The sequence below is a fragment of the Malus sylvestris genome, chromosome 1, assembly GCF_916048215.2.
Source record: "Malus sylvestris chromosome 1, drMalSylv7.2, whole genome shotgun sequence".
NCBI lineage: Eukaryota > Viridiplantae > Streptophyta > Magnoliopsida > Rosales > Rosaceae > Malus > Malus sylvestris.
In genome coordinates, this window is record NC_062260.1 from 6,632,909 (window position 1) to 6,654,873 (window position 21,965).

The 21,965-nt window shown below is 41.2% G+C and overlaps 1 protein-coding gene across 1 annotated transcript; it reads right to left on the minus strand.

Annotated features, from left to right (window-relative positions):
* Positions 1-10,113: 10,113 nt before the first annotated feature.
* LOC126622437 (uncharacterized) lies at positions 10,114-14,963 on the minus strand. Its single transcript, XM_050291206.1, has 5 exons — positions 14,509-14,963; positions 12,290-13,732; positions 11,229-11,426; positions 10,998-11,149; positions 10,114-10,882 (listed from the first exon to the last, which is right to left on the minus strand). The coding sequence occupies exons 2-5, from the start codon at positions 13,704-13,706 to the stop codon at positions 10,403-10,405; spliced, it is 2,247 nt and encodes a 748-aa protein (XP_050147163.1). The 5' UTR covers positions 13,707-13,732; positions 14,509-14,963; the 3' UTR covers positions 10,114-10,402.
* Positions 14,964-21,965: the final 7,002 nt, after the last annotated feature.

Genomic DNA, 21,965 nt, shown 5'->3' on the forward strand with positions numbered 1-21,965 from the left:
AATGAGAAGTTTGATCCGTTTATCAGCTTCTTCAAACATGGTCTCGACATCTTGATCGACCAGCCGTTTCCCCTGAGCCAACTCTATCATAATTGCTGGAGGTGGTCGCTCATCATCAGTGGCAACTGTGTCCTTCGGCCGCCACTTAGGGGCCGAAGTTTCTTGGGCTGCTCGTCGGCGAGCCATGCAATCTATCCGTTGATGCCGGCGTTTCTGAGATTTGGACAACGCGGTGTAGACGCCCTTCGAAGAATGGTATGTATACCAACGTTGATCTCTAGGCTCGGGAGGCTTGAAGGTCTTTTGGCTCCGCAATGATTCTGAACTGCTAGAATTACGCTTATAGTAATCATCATCATAGAATGAAGCATCAAAATCGAGGCGCCGCCTGACCAGGGGTGTCTCGTCCATCCGTACTTTAGGACCGAGCCTCTCAAAAACCCCGTGATGTTGGCCTTCATTGGCTACCTTTTGCCGAGTTGCGGCCACAGGTTGCGAAGAGGGCTTCTCCTCTGGTTCATTGTCGATCTTCGCTCTACATTTCCTGCACAAAACCGTTGTCCCACTGTCTTCATCGGTGCTATAATCCATCATAGGTTTGACAATAGCGGGCCCCGTTAAAGCCGTTGGTGGTTTGTTTGAACGAAAATTGGCCATGAACCTTGGCCGAAAATTCTGATTCCGCGGGCGTTGCGTCTCAACCACTTCGGCCTTGCCTTTCCCTTTGTCCTTGGGTAGATACGCGTCGACCATATTTACTGTTGCCGTGGGGAACGGATCAGTATCAACACTCATCCTCTTCTCGGGAAACTTTAGTTTGCCATTATCAATCCAACTTTGGACGTTATCACGAAATACAACGCAATTGTTTGTCGTATGTTTGCTCGAATTGTGGTATTTGCAATACACCTTTCCTTTAAGCTCTTCGGCCTTAGGAATGTTATGACCAGGCCGAAGCTTAATGATTCTTGCTGATAACAGTTGGTCAAAAATTGCGTCAGCCTTGGTAATATTAAAAGTATAAACCTTTGACGGTTTCAATGTTCATTCAGTGGCCGAGCGACTTTTGGCTTCTCTAGAATCAACCTGAGTCAATGCCTTGCAAACGTATGGCTTATCTGTCACTATCTCAGCTGCATCCACACTAACGCATTCATCCTCGGTTGATGCATAATTGACAGTAGGGTTCTTGTAAATCGTTCCCCGAGTTGGAGTCTTCGAAGTCTTTTCCTCGCGGAGCAAATAATCATACTGCTCGACATGTTGGGCTAATTCGTACATATCCCGAAAATTTGCCCCCAAGAATTTCTTTTTGTATTCGACGTAAAGGCCGTTCAAAGCAAGCCTGACAAATTCAACTTCGGGTAAAGGCACTCGGCACCAATTCCTAGCCGATTTGAACCTGGTAAGATAATCCATTGGTGACTCATCAGATGCTTGAGCCATCCGTGCTAATGAAGAGACTGACATCTCCATCCCCGGCCGATAAAACTGTTCGTGGAATTTCTCGACCAACTCCTCCCAGTTTTGGACGGAATTAGGAGGGAGATTGATGTACCAGGCAAATGCCGAGCCGGTCAATGAAAAGTTGAACAGCCGTAACTTATGGAAATCACTATTAACATCTCCGCATTGCGCGGTGAAACGAGCCACGTGCTCCAACGAAGACAGGGACGATTCACCGGCAAAAAGACTAAAATCTGGGATCTTGAAACCCTTCGGGTATCCAAACGTTTCCACGTAAGCTGGGTACGGATGAATAAACTTGGGAAACTTCGGCCCTTTCTTCATGGCCGAGTCGATCATCCGCTGAACTTCGGTCATATCAACAGGTGTTGCTTCGATCCTCTGGTCGGTTTCGTCTGACCTACTATTAGACCCTCCTCCTTTTTCCAAGTTAATTGGTTTGAGCGGAGCAGGAATAGGCTCGGCCGGTACAATCGGTACCGGGTTGTTTCCTGGTGGACAATGTTGGAGAAGATCGAAAGGCCTGCTGCCACCAACTTTACTAACCAGCATTTCGAGCAGCCTAGTTTGTCGATCATTGGAACTGAGTATCGCGTCATGCAGCTTGTCAATGCCTCGACTGAACGTCTGCTCGACTGACCGAGACTGCTCGTCTAGTCGTTTTCGGAGAAACGACCTCGTTGGTGGGTCAGATCCTTCACCACCATCCTCGTCACACTCCTCTACTATCCCTTCATTGAGAACGCATGTGTTTCTGTTAGGGATTTCTAAACCACGGAGTTGACCGCCGAGATTAACTTCTCTCTCTCGGCGAGTCGCGCTCGTGGACTCAGGTGTCACAGCGCTAAGGGGATTCTGCGCCTGCGGCACACTTTGTCCCAGGCTTTGATTCGGCAAATCGGTTGTCGACTTTCCCATAGTTGTTTTCTTTTTTACCGATCGTGTTTTAATTGGCATGAACTTCGTAGTTTAGCACTGGGTCCCACTGGGCGTGCCAAAATGTTGACCCTAGAAACTACAAAGCCTATATGGCGCGCAGGCCGAGTAATCTATAAGCTAACTACGTCCTTCGGTGATTGCGGGGCGTGCCAACTCGTCGGCCGAGCTCGGCCGAGGAGTAAATTTGTTGATGCTGCGTTAGGTGTGCGGCTGACTTCTGCGTCTTGCGATTGCGGCCGAGAAAGGAACACGTCTCGGCCTCTTGGGTTATCGAACCTGAAGACAAGGTTGCTATTTTTACGAAGTTCAATATCAAATTCGGCTTTCAACGTGCCGAATGTAGTCGCTTGTAACACCTCACTTCGCCGAGAAGGCTGATGAGATGACCTCGACCAATAAGGATTCGGAAATCCTTCTCGACCAAGACTTGGATAGGTAATCAATCGTTCTCGCCGCAGTGCTGTTGATGCCAACGGAAGATACTGCGAGACCGACTGATTCTACGGTGACAGAGCTATCTATGCCGACTTAAGATATCACCGGTTGCTTCCACAGTGCTGTTGATGCCAACGGAAGATGTGTCAGCGAAAAAGGAAAAAGAAAAATCACAAGTTGTGAGAGTTTGCGCAGGGCAATTTTGTATTGATTTGCAGGGGCTTCCTTAATGCACAGCTTCCCCTATTTATAGCGCTGGTCCTCGAGCCCGAGTTACAATCCTATTCGGACTAGGTTTCCCTCTCTGGATCAACATCACCTCGACCAATCCTATCTCCACTAAGACTACGAATCTAGTCCTTAACTGAGCCGGATTCGCTTTCTGGATTACTAATCCCGTCGAGAGTCCCTATTGTACTAGGACTCGGCTTGCGTTCTGATTTAACCGACCTAGGCTTGGAAGCCCATGAGCTGAACGATCCATGGCCCTTTCGCCGCACGGCCTCCCGGGCCGAGAGTGATCCTACCCTCGGCCCAAACTATTATTTTGGGCCCAAACAGCATCGTTCTCCGAATCTCGAGAGCCAGATCCCAAACAGGATTGCTTGTTCGAAAACCGAAGAGGCATCGCTCTCCGAACTTCGAGAGCCAAATTTCCTTGGATAAAGCTTGTCTGCAATCTTCACACGCAACATCAGCTTTCCAGATACCATAAACCACTTTTTCAAAGTGCTCTAACAAAGTTAAAACACATGAAGCTTGCAGTTCCCATTACATTGCTATGACCATGAAGGGTAATGGACTAGCACTACTACTTATTGTTAGGGAGACTCCTATATATGTCGACCTCCATCTTCCACAGCCAAGCAGACCTGTAAATAAAAAAAAATGCTCAACTTTTCTTCACATCCGAGAGGGCACTCTCAGCAGAGTTTCTCGAAATACTCAGCTTCTTTTCCCTCTAATAATACCTCTGCAAACAAGCCACACCAGAGCAAGAGTATCTCATATCATCGAGTTAAAAGCAAGAGTATCCCATATCATGCTTTTTCCCTATCTTTTCCTTTGGCCTTGTTCTTACCTGCAAGACAAGGAGAAAGAGAGCAATCAGTCAGCACTTGGAATCAAGCTTCCAGTCAGGAACTGACTGCCTGGAACCCCTTACCTGATTACTTACCTGGCATTACTCTCGAGTACTCATCTTCAACATCTTATGCTTCCAAAAAAGATATCACATCTGTCCGAGGAATAGATAGGGCAAGTGAGAAGGATACAAGAATGCATGTGGAGACAAGCGTAACAGAACGCGTGCCGATACATCCACTACTTTGTCAACATCAAAAATATCTCATATCATTAGGGTCGAACTTACTCTAGATTTGATGGACTTGTTTTGACCCTCAAATTCTTGAGTCGGCCTTATACTCTAGAGGAAACCAGAAAACCCTCTAGCCCAGTTCAAGAATAAGTCTGTGGAAAGTTACTTCTTCAAAAACAAAAGTATCTCATATCATATCTTCTCCATTTGCTTCTCCTTATCCTTGTTGCTGTTTACGACACAAGGAGAAGGAGAACAATCGACCGGAAGCCAAAGTCGAGCCTCCGATCCAGGTTGTTTGCTTGAAAGTCTGATTGCTTACCTTGTCTGTTACCTCCTTCGACAAATCTCCTAGCTCAGCGACTTGGGGGACTCCTACTTTAGGGTTTGTATCACACTTGACCAAGCCCGAAACAACAAGTAAGCTTCAAGTGAAATTGATACATTACCTTGTGCATCTTCATCGGTTAAAGATACCACCCCTGGATGGAGGAAAAGTACTTCCAAAGAAGATGCCACATCTACATATGAGACAGATAAGACAAGTGAAAATGATACCATACTTCGGTACTTAGAAGTTTCGTGATTACTCAATGGCTTAGATCTTGCAAGTCCCCAACTGAGGAGCTTCCCTCACTCGGGAACTTAGGGGAGCACTATTTGTACCATACTTGACCAATCCCGAAACTACTGAGCACCGGTCAACGTTATACCGTTAAGGACCCAGAAGAGTTTCCCTCCAACCAAGAGGCCAATCACAGCGCGACACGTGTCGATATCAGAAGCCAACATAGCGCGACACGTGTCAACATCAAAAGCCAATCATAACACGACAAGTGTCAATGTCAGAATGAAACTACAAACTCTTTTCTATAAATAGAGATCATTCTTTCACAATATTTCCTAATGTCATTTGTACTAAATCATTCACTAGTACTCACTAAATGAGAGCTTGGACCTCTGTACTTGTGTAAACCCTTCACAATTAATGAGAACTCCTCTACTCCGTGGACGTAGCCAATCTAGGTGAACCACGTACATCTTGTGTTTGCTTCCCTGTCTCTATCCATTTACATATTTATCCACACTAGTGACCAAAGCAATCTAGAGAAGGTCACAAACTTAACACTTTCCGTTGTACCAAAGTCCTCACTGAGTTTGTGCATCAACAATACTAGTATGTACTTTTAAACTATATGAGTTTTCCAAAACGGGGGTTATTATGTTCAAAATGATTTTGACTATATAAATGATTATGATCCGCTCACACTTTATTTATTTTTATTTATTTTTTGTCAAGGTGAAACTTTTATAAACAGCAAACCCAAATTTACAAGCAAACCAAAGGCCTAACTTACACCTATAAACAACCAAAAAAGGGCCTAAAACAATAGAAAAACAAAAAGAGGGCCTAACAACAATGAAGCCAAAAAAACATCACAACAGCTAAGAAGCTTCCATTGTAATCTACACCGACAAAATTCCAGGCCAGGCAACTGAATCGCCTCTTCAGACACCACCTTCAACCCCAAACAGCTACCAGAGCATAACCATAAACAAGAGATATTCGGCAACTAAGAAGGATAAGCCAACTACTAGTAGGAAGCTTGTGGATACCCACAAGCAACACTGCCGGAAACAGCAGACAGCAAGGAGAACGTGGTGGTGTTGGTAACACTCGAGTTGGTGAAAACACCAAAACTCTACACACGAACTCAATGGGAAATATGGTTGAAGATTAGACCAAGGAAAATTTGGGAAGAGGTATACCGACAGGAGTTGAAAAACACGACAGTCTGGTGTGAAAAATGGCGAGAAACATCAGTAGAGGCAAGGGAAAAAAAGGAAAAGAGAGGAAAGATGACACGACAACTGAACCCGATCAAAGCTAAAGCTGGTGCCACCAAAGAATCTGAGATTGGAAAGTTTCACACAACTAGTGAGAATGGCTCTTAGTCTAGAGAGAAAAGCTCTCACTTTGGAAAGAATAAGAAACATCTGATCACACTTTGTTTTTCGCCCCTTTAAGACCTAGTGAGATCAAGGCAACATTTGTGACGAGCGAGCTTGGCAATAGTGCAGTCTTCCTACAAAGTATGGTGATTCCTTATGTATGTGTCTGTTTATCTAGTTATAATAATACATGATTATACTTTCGATTATGCACACAACACATCATTTATGATAACTATTGTATTTACTGTTATGCTCTCAATTGATGTGATAATAATGGGGTTGAACCCCTAGTGTGTCTCAAAGTAAGGATGTAGTTGTAGTGACTTGCAAAACAATTTTAGTATTCAATAAGAATGAGCTTTTCAATTCAAATTTATTCACATCTTTAATTTATTACCTATGGTTTCGTCATCATTTTGGTGATGTTATGTTATCAATTCGATGATGGCCAATACATCTCTACCCCATATTTGATTGCTATCGGGGTCGGGGGTGTGTTACATCTTGTTGTCTTCTCCCGACACGGCCGATTTTTCTTACAACTTTTGCACTTCTACAAGAACTTGATAGAAAGGAGTGATTGGAATTCTAAACAAATTTATGTCTTTGATGTCAAGAATTATCCGTCTGATAATGACTAGTGTTCAAGCTCCTCTTGGCAAACTCGCCAAAGTCGAGTTTTTTCAAGCGGGGGAGAATATTGCCAAACCAAAGTGAAGGCTTTCTTAAATCAATGGGTGTTTTAGTCTTTTTATTTATTTTTTAACAAACAATATTATCTACACTAAAAGGAGGGGATGGGCTTAGCCTCATACTAGGCTATCAATAATGTGATTTGAATTTGCATTTGGTGAGAATTAAACCTAAGACCTCTTGCTTACAAGTGAACAGGAATACCACTAGACTGTAGTACTAAGTGGCGGGTGTTTTAGTCTTTTAATCTCTAGAGTTATAGTATTTTGATATCCTCGTTTTTATTTTCTTTTTATTTTATTTTATTTTTTTGTTGAGGACGCTGGAAGTTCATTAACCAGGGCAAAAACCAGAGAGTATAAGAAAGCCACGAAAGACTAACAAACACAAACATCGAGAATGCAAGGAGGACAAAGAAATATAAGACGCAGCCGGGCCTCGGCAACAACGTCAAATCCAACGCTTTCCTAGCCACCTACAACCTTATAAGGGGCAAGGTATACCATCCTTGTTGAGGATTCTCACAAGCGAGGATGGAGGTTTAGCAACCCACAAAGAGTTGCACATCCTAGCTACCAAATGCGACGCCACAAAATCCGTCGCAGCATTTGCTGATCTTGGAACCCAAGACCAGGTGCACGCTCGAAAAGAACTCCTCGATTCCAGGACACGACTTAGAATAAGAAGAACTTCCCAAGGAGTACACTCCAAGCCAACCACTAAAGATGAAATGACCAGTTTGGAATCCGATTCCATAATAATCCGATTGAAATTCCTCTGGCGAGCAAAAGCATAACCCTCCCAAATGGCCAATGACTAATCCATTAGCGCATTTGAGGCCGCAACATCCAGCCGACACACCTCCACACACCGGACCTGGGCATCAGGAATGACTACGCCCACAAAGCCCCGATCCTCACCCATCATCCAACTAGCATCCACATTCACCTTAACCACACCACTAAGAGGAGGAGACCAAGGAGGGCATCGATTTAGCATTGGTGCACGCGGGGGAGGGGGCAAAAAGGTGCAGTTCGTCACCACGGAGAAACAATCAAACTCATTTTTTATAACAACTATGGTGATGGTAGGCGATAACAAGCAATGGTCAAAGACGACCTTCCACCTTGATTTCCAAATGTGCCAGCAAGATAACGCAACAAGGGAAAAAGCCCTTGACCTTTCCTGCTTACTTCTGAAGTCAGCACTCCCAATCCGGCAAATCCAGTCAACAAAAGTGGATATGGAGTCACGGTTCACCCCGAATACCTAAGGGACCCACAAACTATACAGACTCAACCCAAAGGCAAATGAGGAGAAGGTGCTCAACTGACTCTTCATGCTCGTGGCAAATTGGACAAGAGGGAGAGGACGCACAACGATGACAAAAGAGATTTCAAACAACGATGACAAAAGAGATTTCGAGAAGTTGCAATAGCTCCACGAGCCCCTTGCCACAGAAAATTCCTTACCTTAGGAGGTGCCACAACTCCCTAAATCAACTTCCTGACTCGCAGATTCGTCCCAATGTTGGCAGCATGTTGCGAATGTTGTCCCCAGACCTAATAATTTCCCGATTTAACGAAATAAAATCCATTCCTTTCCGCCCGCCAAATAAGGCGGTTCGGCCTTGCAAAATCACCAAGGTGGGAACCAACAATCGCCGAACAATCCACCGCAAAAATAACATTGGAGATTGAAGTCAAGTCCTAGAGCCCGACATCCCGATTAATGATAGAGTCCACAGAGCCTTTGCCGATAGGAATAGGATTGCTAGCCAATAAATTCGGGACCCAAACATCCTTCCACAGGCATATCATTCTTCCATCAAGGACCTACCAATGAGCACCCCTGAGAATAAAGCCCCTCCCGTCCAAAAGGCTCAACCAAATCTAGGAGGAACGACCTCCGCACTTCGCCTTGAGGAACGAGGAGTGGGGAAAGTATCGGTCCTTGAGGACCCGAACCTATAAGGACTTAGGCTCCTGGATGAGCCGCCAGCACTGCTTGGCCAAAAGGGCGAGATTGAAGTCTCCAAAGTTCTGAAATCCCATACCGCCATCACACTTTGGCAAGCCCATATCCATCCAATTGACCCAATGAATTCAAGGAGCCTTACTCGAGTTAGCCCACCAAAACTTCGCAATAGCCCCATCAATATCGTTGCAAAGCCGAGCAAGGAGGCAGAATACATTCATTGGGTAAGTGGGCACGGCTTGAACAACAGCCTTAATCAGTACTTCCCTCCTTGCCTGCGATAAAAATTTGTTCTTCCAGCCCTGGATCTTGGATAACACTTTATCCTTAATGTAGGACAGAGTAGCCGACTTGGCCTTGCCCCACACCATCGGAATACCAAGGTAAGTCCTAGGGTCATCCAACCTTGACATATTCAAGATTGTACACAATTCCTCCTGGACTTCTCTGGGTGTACTCGCACTAAAATACACCACCGACTTCTGCATACGTTACCTCCTGCCCCGAAGCAAGGCAATAAGCCTTCAGGAGGCAGTCCGTGTTCTCACAATTTTCCTTTGTGGCTGATAAGAAGATCAAAGTATCATCCGCAAAGAGGAGGTGGGATAGTGTAGGTCCGTGAGCACTAATTCGGATTCCCTCAAGAAAACCCATCTCAGTAGCCTGCTGGAAGAGCTTCGATAACACTAGAATAATTATGAGAAATAGGGAGAGAGTGGGTCTCCCTGGCGGAGACCACGAGTTTAGATTTCCTACCTTTATAAGGTTTAAGATTCTTTCCAGTTTATTAGGATTAGATTTACTTTTCTGTTAACTTTCCTACGTTCATTAGGTTCAAGGCTTTACAAACATCCCTTGTTATTCACAAAAAAAATAAAGACGAGTTTATGAATAGAAAAAGTCCCGTTTTCCAGAGATTGAAATTCTAATCCCAACCTTTGAGCGATTCTAGTTATCTTTTTATTCTTGTTTTAGTTGAAGTTTTAGCCGATTTGAGCCCCTCTGAGCCTTTTCCAAGCCGAATTCCCGCGAACGGAGGAGATTCCAGCCGCTCCCAACACCGCTCCCGCTTGGTTGCCAAATTGAAGATCTCGTAGCGGCCGGGATCGGAACACCCCGTCAGATAAACCCCATTAATACAACGTCCAACGATCGCAATCACATTATCAAGTTAGTACTAGTAGGTCATTTACCTGACGAATGGACTGGAGGCCGATGTCCGAGGTTCGGCGAAAGCTTTTTGAATCCTTCCAGGCAGTAAAATGTTAGAAACCACCTAAAACAAGATACAAATGTACAATCCTGATTAACTGTGTGAAAGAGAAATATTTCATCCAATAAAATATAGACTCCATTAATTTAACTAAAGTGAAGTTTGGGAACGCCAAGATACAAATGGATCCATAAACACAATAAAAAAGGCTCCAGTTTGGAAAGTTTCTACTAATAAACATAGAAACTAAGTCTCAGGCCCTCAACATAATAAAGCAGACTTAATAAAAAAAACCAAAATCCTTTACGATGCGATTACAATGACCCTTCCCTACATCTAACATGCTGACCAACTGACCCCAAAGAGAATCTGAACACCACCCATGGTTGGATTTTGGCACGCTCCTACTGCCTGGTGTTTCTTCCCTGTTGTGCTGCAAGTTTTTCAGCCACTTGTTCTTCTGACAAAGGCAAGTAATAGATTCGGGGAGTTGACTTGGTTTTCCGGAAGAGATCATCCAAGGTGACAATTGGAAGATCAAGCTTCTCCAGTAGAGGTGGTGGAGGAGGCAGAGGAAGCCGCTCTCTTGCTGGGGGAGCTGTAGGCAAGGGTGGTGGAGGAGGGACAGAAGGAGGTGGTGGAAGCTGCAGCTGCTGCTGCTGCTGCCTAGGTTGACGGGGAGAAGGCTGCAGCTGCGAGGTGGTCGGGGCAACAGGAACAGGACCACCACCGACAGGTGCAGCAGGAGTCTGAGAAGCCTGAAGCCGTGTTTGCACTTCCTGAGGATCAACAAACTCAACCGCTAAGAGGCGCCCACCATTGGGAGGCCACTGTAGGTTATACACAGCATTTCGTGTCTCCAAGGCTTCTTCCACTGATGAATACTGCATCAGCACAGTAATATCCACAGTAAGGGATGAGTTTCATTTAATTTAGAGATTAAGCAGAAACAGACGGTAAAAGCATAGTTCCAAACGAGCAAATCCAGTGGGTGCTTACAGTAACATAGCAATGAGTTTTGATGTGGTCCATCCAGAAATCAGTAACAGACCCGGTTTTTCCTAGAAGTTCTTGCACAGCTTTCAGGGTGAAAGGTCGCAGAAAATGATCAATTCTAAGGGAATTAGTTGGAGCCTTCTGTGATGGTGGAACTACAACAAATAAATGATATACAAAGTCAAAACATGTGTTGATACACATTTCCATATTAACAAAAGACCAATGACTCACCAACACGTTCTTTGGGAGCTTCCTCACTCATAGTAGAGTTTGATCTCGAAAAGTTACGCTTTAAACTGGTGGTCTGGAACGTTTCCTTGGGTGTGACCGTCAGCTTTTGAATAGGACTTTGCAGCTCTGGAACTTTAAGGCTTTCAGAGTTCCACCTGCGCCTTTTTATAGGCTCATTGCTTCCAACTGCTGCTTGATCTGCAAGGCAATTTATCCAATGAAAGGGCCACAACAATACTTGATTATTTAAAGGGAATGGAAAGGAAAGAAAAAAAAAAACTGAAGTGCAGAACCCAGCAAAATATCATTTGGAACTACTACAAGATTTATGTCAACGAGGATACAGCAAGCAAAGGCAAGAATATGCACAAAACAGAAAGCAAAAATAAAAACTCTGGATGTAAATAGAAAGTGGCTATAGTCCTCTTACTGAATAATTAAAATACTGACCATCAAACCTTGATTTCTAAAGGAAAATCAATGTAATTTTAGAAACTGATTATAGTCCTCAAGATTAGTTGCTATACACAAACTGGTACATTCCTCTTATATACTAAGAATGCCTCTTACTTATTCCCCAACACACTTTCGAAACAGTAATTCAAGTTCCTATAAAACATTGATGTACACCCCCATCTTTCTAGGTGATATATTCCAACATCCTACATTTTTGTTCTTTTTAACAATATGTAATCCAATACCCTAGTTATTAAATTCAAAAATAGCTAGACAAATTCATTAAACGTCATCACTGGGTTTCATCAATCCCTCATCTTGAAGTTTAATTTGTTCTCTGAAATAAGTGATACAATTCATCAGTTAATTATACACATGCAATTATTGCAAGCATGCAACGTAATATCGTACATACTCCATCGGTAGAATAAAAAAAAAAAGAAAAGGAAATAATCAGAAGCTGATGGCAATTACATATGTTGCCCAAATGAAATGCAGAAACTTCACGCAATCCAACTCAAGCAGGAGTTCTCATAGTAACTTAGTGATGTGACAGTTGGGTGGAAAAATATAAATAATCAAGAAACTCCAGCTAGAATGCTCACCATTAAGCTTTCTTTTCTCAGCAGGTGGGGCAGTATGATTCTTGATCTCAATATTTTCATCCATTTTGTCCAGGGAAATATCATCTCCCACAATATCAACATGACTTTCCTCCTTTACAATGGGTACATCATTTTTCTCACACATCTCTCCCACATCGTCAGAATTATACTTTGAATCAATTTGTTTACTGTCCAGCACATCTTCTTCCATAGAATCATCTCCAGAACTTCTCTCTAAATTTAATTTTTCTGAGTACCCCACATCAGCACTATCATTTTTCTTGCTTATGTCTGCATTTGTATCATTGTTGTCAACTTTCTCTCCAACAGAAGCTTTGTCCTGGTGTGGCTCTTCAACATCCAGTGGATGTGAATCACCACTGACTGGGACAACAGTGCTGGATGATGGGTCCACCATCTCCGGGTTAATATCTAATTCTAATTTGACATGATCAGCAATTATATTATCCTTTAGTTCAATCTTTTCATTAATTGACACAGAATCAGTAGAAATAGAATCATATTTTACTTCATACCCTAAATGGCTGACCTCAGATACCTGGTAGTTTGGAGCTGAAGAGTTGACCATGACATCCTTGTCTGTAGGCTCTAAACTCTCTTTCTCCAGATGGGGCTTTGAATCCCCATCCTCCAGCTGGGCCTTAGGATCAACATTCTCCAGCTGGGGCTTTGGATTCTCATTCTCCAGCTGGGGCTCTGGATCCTCATTCTCCAGGTCAGGCCTTGGATCCTCATTCTTACAATACGGTTCTGGATCCTCATGCACCACCTGAGGCTTTGGATCCTCATTCTCTACTATGGGCTTTGGATCCTCATTCTCCACTACGGGCTTTGGATCCTCATTCTCTACTAGGGACTTTGGAACCTCATTGTCAAATAGGGGCTGTGAATTCCCAATTCCCTTATTAGCTTCAGTGTTCTGTGAATTATCACCAACAAATGCTGCCTCAGACACCTGAGTCTCAGTGACCCTAACACTGGTTTCCACAATAGTTGATTGAACAACCAGCTCCTCTTCAGCTATGGCACCAGCATCTTTATCAACCAGAACATAACCTTCTTGAATACCCCCTAGATCCAAGTCTGTAGCACTGGCATTAACATCAACCTGAACCGGCAAATCAACTTTTCCAGTCCTTTTACGTCCACCAGAACCAGTGCTTCTAGGTGTTTTAGCAAGAACTGCAATTGGCTCTACAACTTTATCACCATAAAGTCCATTATCCTGGGTCGAAGCATTTTCCCTTTCAATTCGTATTGCTTCATCCAACCGTTTTACCAAATCATCCTTCAAACCCTTGGTTGTCAAACTTCGCTTCTTAAGCTCCTCTTTTAATTCTGTAACCTTCAAAAGGTTGATTGGTCGGTCGCCAAGAATCGGATATTGATATGACATCTTCCTACTAAAAACGCAATTGAACCCTGATTTAAGAAAAATACATTTAAAAAATCAATAACGCTACCAAAATCAGCAACAAAAGTGAAGCACACAACAACAAATAAAAGGACCATGGTAATACATAAACAATGCAGCTACCAAATGCCAATATGGAAGTAATCCCTGTTTCAAAGGTCAGTCAAACACTGCTTCTATTTAACAAAGCTAACATAAATAACAAGACACGTCCTGTACATCTCAGAAACTGTGCCTACCATATGTTGTTTCCTGTTTAATAACTATGCATATTCTTTTACAATTGAGCCATTAAGAAAAGAAAAAAAAATGAAAATTCTCCATAAAATAAAAAATAAAAATAAAAACATTTGATAATTTTATAAAAAAGAATGACAAAAGATAATATATGTGACTTATTCCAATCAAATAATACGAAGTAAATGAAACTGACTTTGACCTGTATAGTAAAAATGATAGTAAACTACCTCAGTCGAATAAACTTCGGGTTGGGCAAAAACATAAAAATAACAATAGTCCCAGAATATGCAGAAATGCTTCCATAAAAATATACACAAAGAACGAAGGATAACGTAGTAAAAATTAATAATGCAATTTCGGCAATCATCTGAAAATTTCGTGCAAATCATCAAATCGAACGAAACAAAAGGTCGTACCTTTGCTGCTGAAGATAACACAATTATTGTCTAATAAAATAGAGAAACCATAAAAGCACGAAACCAAAACCCTAGTTGCCTAAACGCATTGCAGGGGAACGAAAGGTAAAGTAAGTGAGGAGACTTACAGGACTGAATGCTTGACCGGCTGCTGCCACGAAAGGATCAAAAGGCCCACAAAAAAAGGGGAGTGGACAATTGAAAACCCTAATTTGACAACACAAAAACCACCATTAGAGAAAGCATCAGCATCTATGAAGAAGCAAACCCAGAAAACAGATGACAAAGCTAAATCTGAATAGAGCTTCTCCCAATTGGAAGAAAGAGACCCAGCGCTGGGGTCGGTGTCGTTGTTTCCTCAAAACAACCAAAACAAAAAACCGAAAAAGAAAAAGAGAGAGAGAGAGAGAGAGAGAGAGAGAGAGAGAGAGTATGTAAAAACAAGCAAAAGTCTTTTTTCGTTAATTTCTCTTTTGATTTGGGGAATTTGAGCGTTTTCTCAGAATTGGGATTTTTAGGGTTCCTCCCTATCTATTTTGCTTGTCTAGTTTTCTTCCTTCTTTCTGTTTGAGACGACGAGACGGAAGTGGGTTTCTTCTAAAAATACGATATGTTTTGTTATTGGTTTCCCGGAAATACCCTTCCCACGTGTCTAAGCTCGGGGATCTGATTGGATAGGTTATGAGGCTCAGGCCCATTAGGCCCGTCAAGAGAGTAAAAGGCCTCGCCCGATCTTTTTTCTAAGAATCCTAGAGATCACGTGATCGTGACCGTTCATCATAAATCGTGCGGTTAGTTTCGATGAACGGTCATGATCACAGAATTCCTAGAATCCCTATAAAAAGGATTCGGCGAAGATCCTTTTCCGTCAAGAGAAGATGGAGAGACATTTTGGTGGGGACTAACCAATTTAGGGCGGACGATTAAACTTATTGACACACTTATGAATACAAATAAGTTATACTCAGCATACATTGGTATTATATGATAGAGTCACCATTCCTCCTTAGTATAGATAATATCATTTGTTAAAGAAGAAAAAACATGCAATGATAGAGCGCACAACTATTAGCAACCATTTCGGTTTTGTTTTACAGTTATCTTTGTCTTGAATGACGACTGGGTATCTTTGTCTTGAGTGGAGAAGGTAGAGATGATCACTTGGATCATCATTCTTGTATGTTTGAGGCTTGGATGCCTCGAATGTATCTGAGAACTGCTCGTCGCTGATTGCCATGGATTATGAAGGTGAAAGGTGTGACGTCTAGGGTTTCGTTTTGGTTCCCAGGATGGAAAAGCCCTAAAGCTCACGGTACCATGTAAGAAATACTTGGTTTTCATTGTATAATTTCATCAGTCTGAAGGCTTGGTTTTGTACAATACTAGCACTATGTGGCCTCGTTTGGCATATCGTATAAAGCACTGGATAGTGCTAATAATACGGAGTACGGTGTTTGATGTCCGTTTGTATTAAATAGTCACCGGATTAAATAATCCGGCCCACCTATTTTATCCAGTGAATGCTCGCTTCCTTATACTCTCCAAAAGCACAGGACAATTTAGTCGGCACTCTTTCCCTCCCTCCGTTCTTCCCCTCCCTCTATTCTTCTTCCCAGCCATTCTCTCTGCTTACAAAAACCAACCACACTCTCTCCATTTTCCCAATCAAAACTCTCCAAAATTCCAAGCAGCTTCCAAGAAACCAAAGAATCCAACAAATCCCAAAACCCAAGTCCTCCGCCGGTCACTATAAACCACCACCATCAGCAGGTTCCATCTAACCACCCATAACAAGACTCTTCTCTCACTGCATCTTCTTCTAGCTACCGTATGATCTCCTTCCCTCTTCTTCGCCACTGCATCTCTCTTTACTTCCTCCAATGTAGACTATGTGGTTCTCTCCCTGCATCTTCTTCTGGCTACTGCAGGATCTCTCTCCCTCTTCTCCGCCATTGCATCTCTCTTCACCGCTGCATCTCTCTCTACTTCCCCAAACGCAGACTCTTCGGCCCTCCATTTTGGATCTCAACAAACAAAGAAATAAAGATTTGTCAATTTTTTTCCTTCCCTTTTCTTATTTGGTTTAGTACCAAACACAGTATAAATAATACGGTCATTAGTCTTATAATGCACCAAACACCCAACTAATTTAGTCAGTACTATCCGGTGGCTATTTATCTTATCCGGCAGAAATAGTCAGTACAGTCCGAGCTACCAAAAGAGGCATGTGTGTGTTTAAACACACATCGTATTATTTATACTGTGTTTGGTATTATACCGGATATTTATACTGTGTTTGGTATTATACCGGATAAGAGGAATTCAAAGTATTAATACTTTTAAGATAAAAATTGATGATTAATGGAAAAAAAAAAATTACACATTCACGACAACCAAATGTATCAAATTAAAAAAAAAATGTTTTATTTAACTTCCAATTATGTCTTCTAATTATGTCTTTTAATTTAACTTCCAATTTAACACTGTCAAATGTTTAATAAGATTAAATAAATAAAATTTAAAAGTTAAAAAATTAAAACCAACATCCACTCAATTTCTTCTTCTTTTTGTTGAAGATTAATTCATTATATTTGTTTTATAAAATTCATTCTAATAATTCTGAAACTTCATCTTCTTTGCCTGCAACCTCCATTCTTCAAAATTTTTATCATCAATTGAAACTAGCCACTGGCTTCATGACTTTTACAGTCTGATTTGAACCGCTTTCCTCACCGTCAAACCCCAATCCCATTAGTGGTGCGCTCTTAAAATCCCCCAACAGTGTCATCGTCAGAGCCTCCATAGTCAAATCAATGACGAGATCTCTGGCCCCGCCGCAACCCCCAAACTCTCTCCCTCTCTCTCCCTTGTTTTTCTTCCCTGACTGATTTCCAACTTCGAAGCTCTGCAATTAACACCCACGGGCTCAGAGCCTTCGATGCGCGACGGCTATGCCTTGAGGCTCTTGTAGCAGAGGAAGACGCAGCGGCCATAAGCATTGACGGTGCCGGCAAGAACGACGACGGCAAAAGGGACGACGGTGAAAGGAGGTGTTGTGGAGAACGAAGTGCGTGAGAGAGAGGAAGGGAACCGGACTAATAATCCTATTCTTTTGGAAGGGTTTATTATGTTGGTGTATACCCTACTAAATAGGCAGACTGACTAAATTAGTCTGGCGACTATTTAATACAGGAGGACACCAAACAACCGGGTCCGTATTATTAGTCATATCTGATCTCTTATATGACCCACCAAACGAGGCCTCTGTGTGTGTTTATCTATGCTGGATAACAACCACACACAATGTGTGTGTTTAAATATATGGCAATTTAAAAAAGAAATTGGAATTAAAATAGAGCTTTAATTGAATAAAAATTAAAATAAAAAGGGGAAAAGTAGGAAATGGGAAAAAGAAGGTGGATGAGTAAAATTATGGTTATATGTGGGTGAGAAAAGAAAAAAACAGCAAAAATAAAAAGAGAATTTTTAAAAGGTTTTGAAATCATGGTGTAGTCAAATTAGGACTTAAGAGGATTTTAAAGAATACATTCAAATCTAGAGGTAGTAAATTAGAAGTTTAAAGACTACAACCAAATCTAGGTGTAATGAGAATGCCAAAGATTTGCTAGGATTTTAATGAGTGAGGGATTTTGATACAAAATGAAGAATCAAACCCTACCCCCTTTGATTTATTTTCACGCCCCATAAGCTCAATCAGAAGAGAATCTGCCAACCACTTAGTCTTCATCTATACCTTCCTTATCTTCATAGTATAACATGTGAACCTCTTTGTCTTTACATTGTTCTTTGTTGCCTGTAAAGACCATTTCGATTTGTGTTCTTGTGTTGAATCAGTTTGTTAATTTTGAGATTCTTTGGTTAATTTGGAAAATTGAGATCAAATCATTCCTGAGTTTCTTGTTTTTGTTATGCAATTGGATGATTTAAGTGTGATTGTTAATTTTTGAATTTGTGTTTAATCTTAGGGTGTAGTCAAATTAAGATTTGATAGGATTTTAATATATTTTAAAAGTAGGGTGTAGACAGTTAGGATTTAAAAAGAGGATTTTAATAGGTTTTGAAGTCATGGTGTATTCAAATAAGAATTTAAAAAGATTTTAAAGAATACATCCAAATCCAATGCTAATCAATTAGAATTTTAAAGAATACAACCAAAACTAGTTATAGTAAAAATGCCAAAGATTTACTAGGATTTTACTGAGTGATGGATTTTGATGGATTTGAAGGTGAGTGGTATAAATACCAAATGCCATCAAGAATCCAACCCTCCCCCTTATTCCTTTTTAGCCCCTTAAGCTCAAACGGAAGAGAACGTGCCAACCTCTTCGTCTTTATCTATACCTTCCTTTTCTTTAGAGTAGAACCTGTCAACATCTTTTGTCTTTGGATTGTTCTTGATTGCCTATAAATACCATTTCGATCTGTGTTCTTCTATTGGTTTGTTAATTTTGAGATTCTTTGGTTAATTTGGAGAATTGGGATCTAATCATTTGTACGTTTTTTGTTTTTGTTCTGCAATTGGATGATATTGGTGTGATCTTTAAATTTTGAATTTGTGTTTAATCTTAATGGACGATTCTGATTGTCGTCGTCGTTGTTGAGTGGTAAGAATAATGGGTCGCTTTTATTTTGTTTGATTGATGATCTTTAGGGTTCACCACCCCCTCATCCATCCCCTCGACCCACCCAGTGCAACTCTAACAATGGTACAATCCCAATTGAATTCTATCCCTGTACAATTTCAATCCAATAAAAGTTGTAGAATTTCCAAAAAAAAATTGGAAGCAAGGAACCTGTATATTAAAAAATACATAATTATGGCCTCCTATAATTTGCACATTTGATTCATACAAAAGATTTGACTGGGTTCGCTTCATTTTTTTTTTTTAATTTTGTGGGCTGACCAAGTATAATTTTATGATTGACTGAGTTTGGAGTGGTTGGTCGCAGGTGGATGTGGGTTTAAAGGAGGGAAGATTCAGATGACAAGGAAGATAAAGAGCAAGAGCTGCCAAACTGTTGCTGGAACAGAGAGATATCTAAACTACATATTAATGGAACTCCATTTGTCAACAAAAAAACTAATGAAATTACAAATATAACCTTTAATACATAACTGAAAAGAAAAAAAAATAGGGGTGTGCTATCCACACATTTTTTTTACTTTTCACACACCCTTTTTAATTTATGTCCATTGATCTTCTTCACTTCATCACTTCATCCGATCCAACGGCCAAAAATTAAAAGAGTGTGTGAGAAGTAAAAAGAGATGTGTGGATATCACACCCCAAAAAATATTACACAAGAAAAAAAATGTGGGCATTAAAGTAATTTCGCACAAATAAGTTTTTATTGTTTTTTTCTAAACCTCACACCATGTCAATCTATCACTACGATTTAAACTCTCTCTCTCTCTCTCTCTCTCTCTCTCTCTCTCTCTCTCTTTTTCTCTCTCTCTCTCTCTCTCCCCTTAACTGCCAACCTCTTTTTTCGGATGACTGCCAACCCAGTTAAAAATAGATAACTCCTTCCCATAAAAAAATTAAAAAACAATATTTGAGAAAAATAAAAATTATATTTCTCACACATTGCTAGCATAAATTGGTTTCTGCCGGTGGTGAAAAAGGATTTGAGAAAAATATAATGCTTTTTATTATTAGTATTTGAAAAAAAATATATCTGAAAAATATTTTTTAAGTGATTTAAAGTCTATGAAAATCCATCAAAATATGTTATAGATTTTGCTTCCACACTCTTAAGCAAGAGTGTGGAAGGCTTTTTGAATTTTTTGCAGTTAGGCAAAGTGTGAAGCTTCCTCCTTTCAAGGATGTGGGAAGCTCTCTCCCTTGGGTGTGGGAAGCTTTCTTCCTTCAAGGGTGTGGGAAGGGAGGAAGGGAAGGGAGGAAGCTCTCTCCCTTGGGTGTGGGAAGCTCTCTCCCTTCAAGGGTGTGGAAAACTCTCTCCCTTGGGTGTGGGAAGCTCTTTATAGGACCTCATAAATTGATTTTGCTTCCACACTCTTAAGCAAGAGTGTCGAAGGCAATCTACACGTTGTAGTTATCTCCTATGTATTGAAGTTTTTGTTGACCTCCTTATGCTTAAAATTAATTAATGATTATTAAGCAATTAATTAGTAATTAACAATTGATTAATTGATTAATAATTATAAAAAAATCCTAATTAGTTAATTAATTGGTAGTTAATAATTAATTAATTTAGGATTTTTGAATTTTGAATTTTCCTAGCTTGTGTGGAAGTCCCAAGGCTTGACATGTGGGGCTTTCTCATGGGTTGAGTTTGAATTTCTTTGCCCATGTTGGACTATATAAGAAGGATGAGTTTCCACTTCTTACATTGCCTTTTGCTCCTTGTGTAGTGATTTTTTAAGATAGAGTGCTCTCTGGTTGAGAGGGGTTTCGGCGGCGCTTGACACCATTCTCCAGTTAGTAGCCCTTTCTTTAGATGAAATGCATCCATTCTTGTTGAATTGTTTGAGTTTCTATGCATTTGGCTAAGAACATGATGAACTAGTTGAATTTCCATCATGACTTAGGAGCATTTTAATCTTCAATCCTCCATGTAGTAATAAAGGTGTGTGTTTCTGTTTGTTGTAGATGTCAGGGTCTGAAGGTTCTAGTGATGAGGGCTTCTCTAGCTTTGGCTCTAGGTTCGAGCTGTCAAGGTTTTCCTTAGAGTCTTATGAAGAGGAAGTCTTGGGTGACTCTTATGATCACCAAGCGTGCCTTTCATCTGATGAAGAGGTGGGTAAGAAGCATAGGTCTAGGGACAAAGCCTTAGATATTAATGCATCTACTTCCCACGTGTCGGTAGTTGAGGAGGGTTCCCTCAATGCTATACCCATTTTTCGCTCTGAGTTTACAGACGACCACTTAGATAAGAACTTGCTAGATAGTAGACATCAGCTTGAGGCTTTAAGGGAGTCTTGTTGTATACCTAACAACATAGGGATGAGCTTGGTGAATGACGAAGAATTGCATATTGATCTGTGTAAGGGTCATGTCATGTTTTATACCCAAATATTAGAGAAGTGGAGGGTAAAGTTGCCATTGCATCCATTGTTGCAAAAGATGATTGCCTTCATGGGGTACGCATCTGGGTAACTCAATCCTGGTCTATGTGAGACTTTGATTGGGACTTCCATCATCTGGATAGAGTATGGTCTAGGTAAACCTTTGTTCCCTCAATGGCGGTATTGTTAGAAGATGCATCCGACCAAGTCGTCCACGGGCTATGTTGAGTGTGTGCGTTGGAGTGAGAAAAAGTGTATAGTCTTTAGTAAGAGATAATCATATTCTACTTGGAAAAACTGGGTGCTTCCTTTACAAGGGTTAGGAGCATGATAGAAGTACCACACCTGAGCGACACATTTCTACCCACTTCCAGACAGTAGGTTGTAATACATCCATTGTTTGCATACTTTGTTATGTGTTGTGATCTTGACTTGCTTCTAACATTGCCTTATGTAGTGTCGAAGAAGGCTATCAAATTGTCTGCACAAGAGCTTGCTGATGTAGAGAAAGTGTTGAGGGTGCCAAAATAGGAT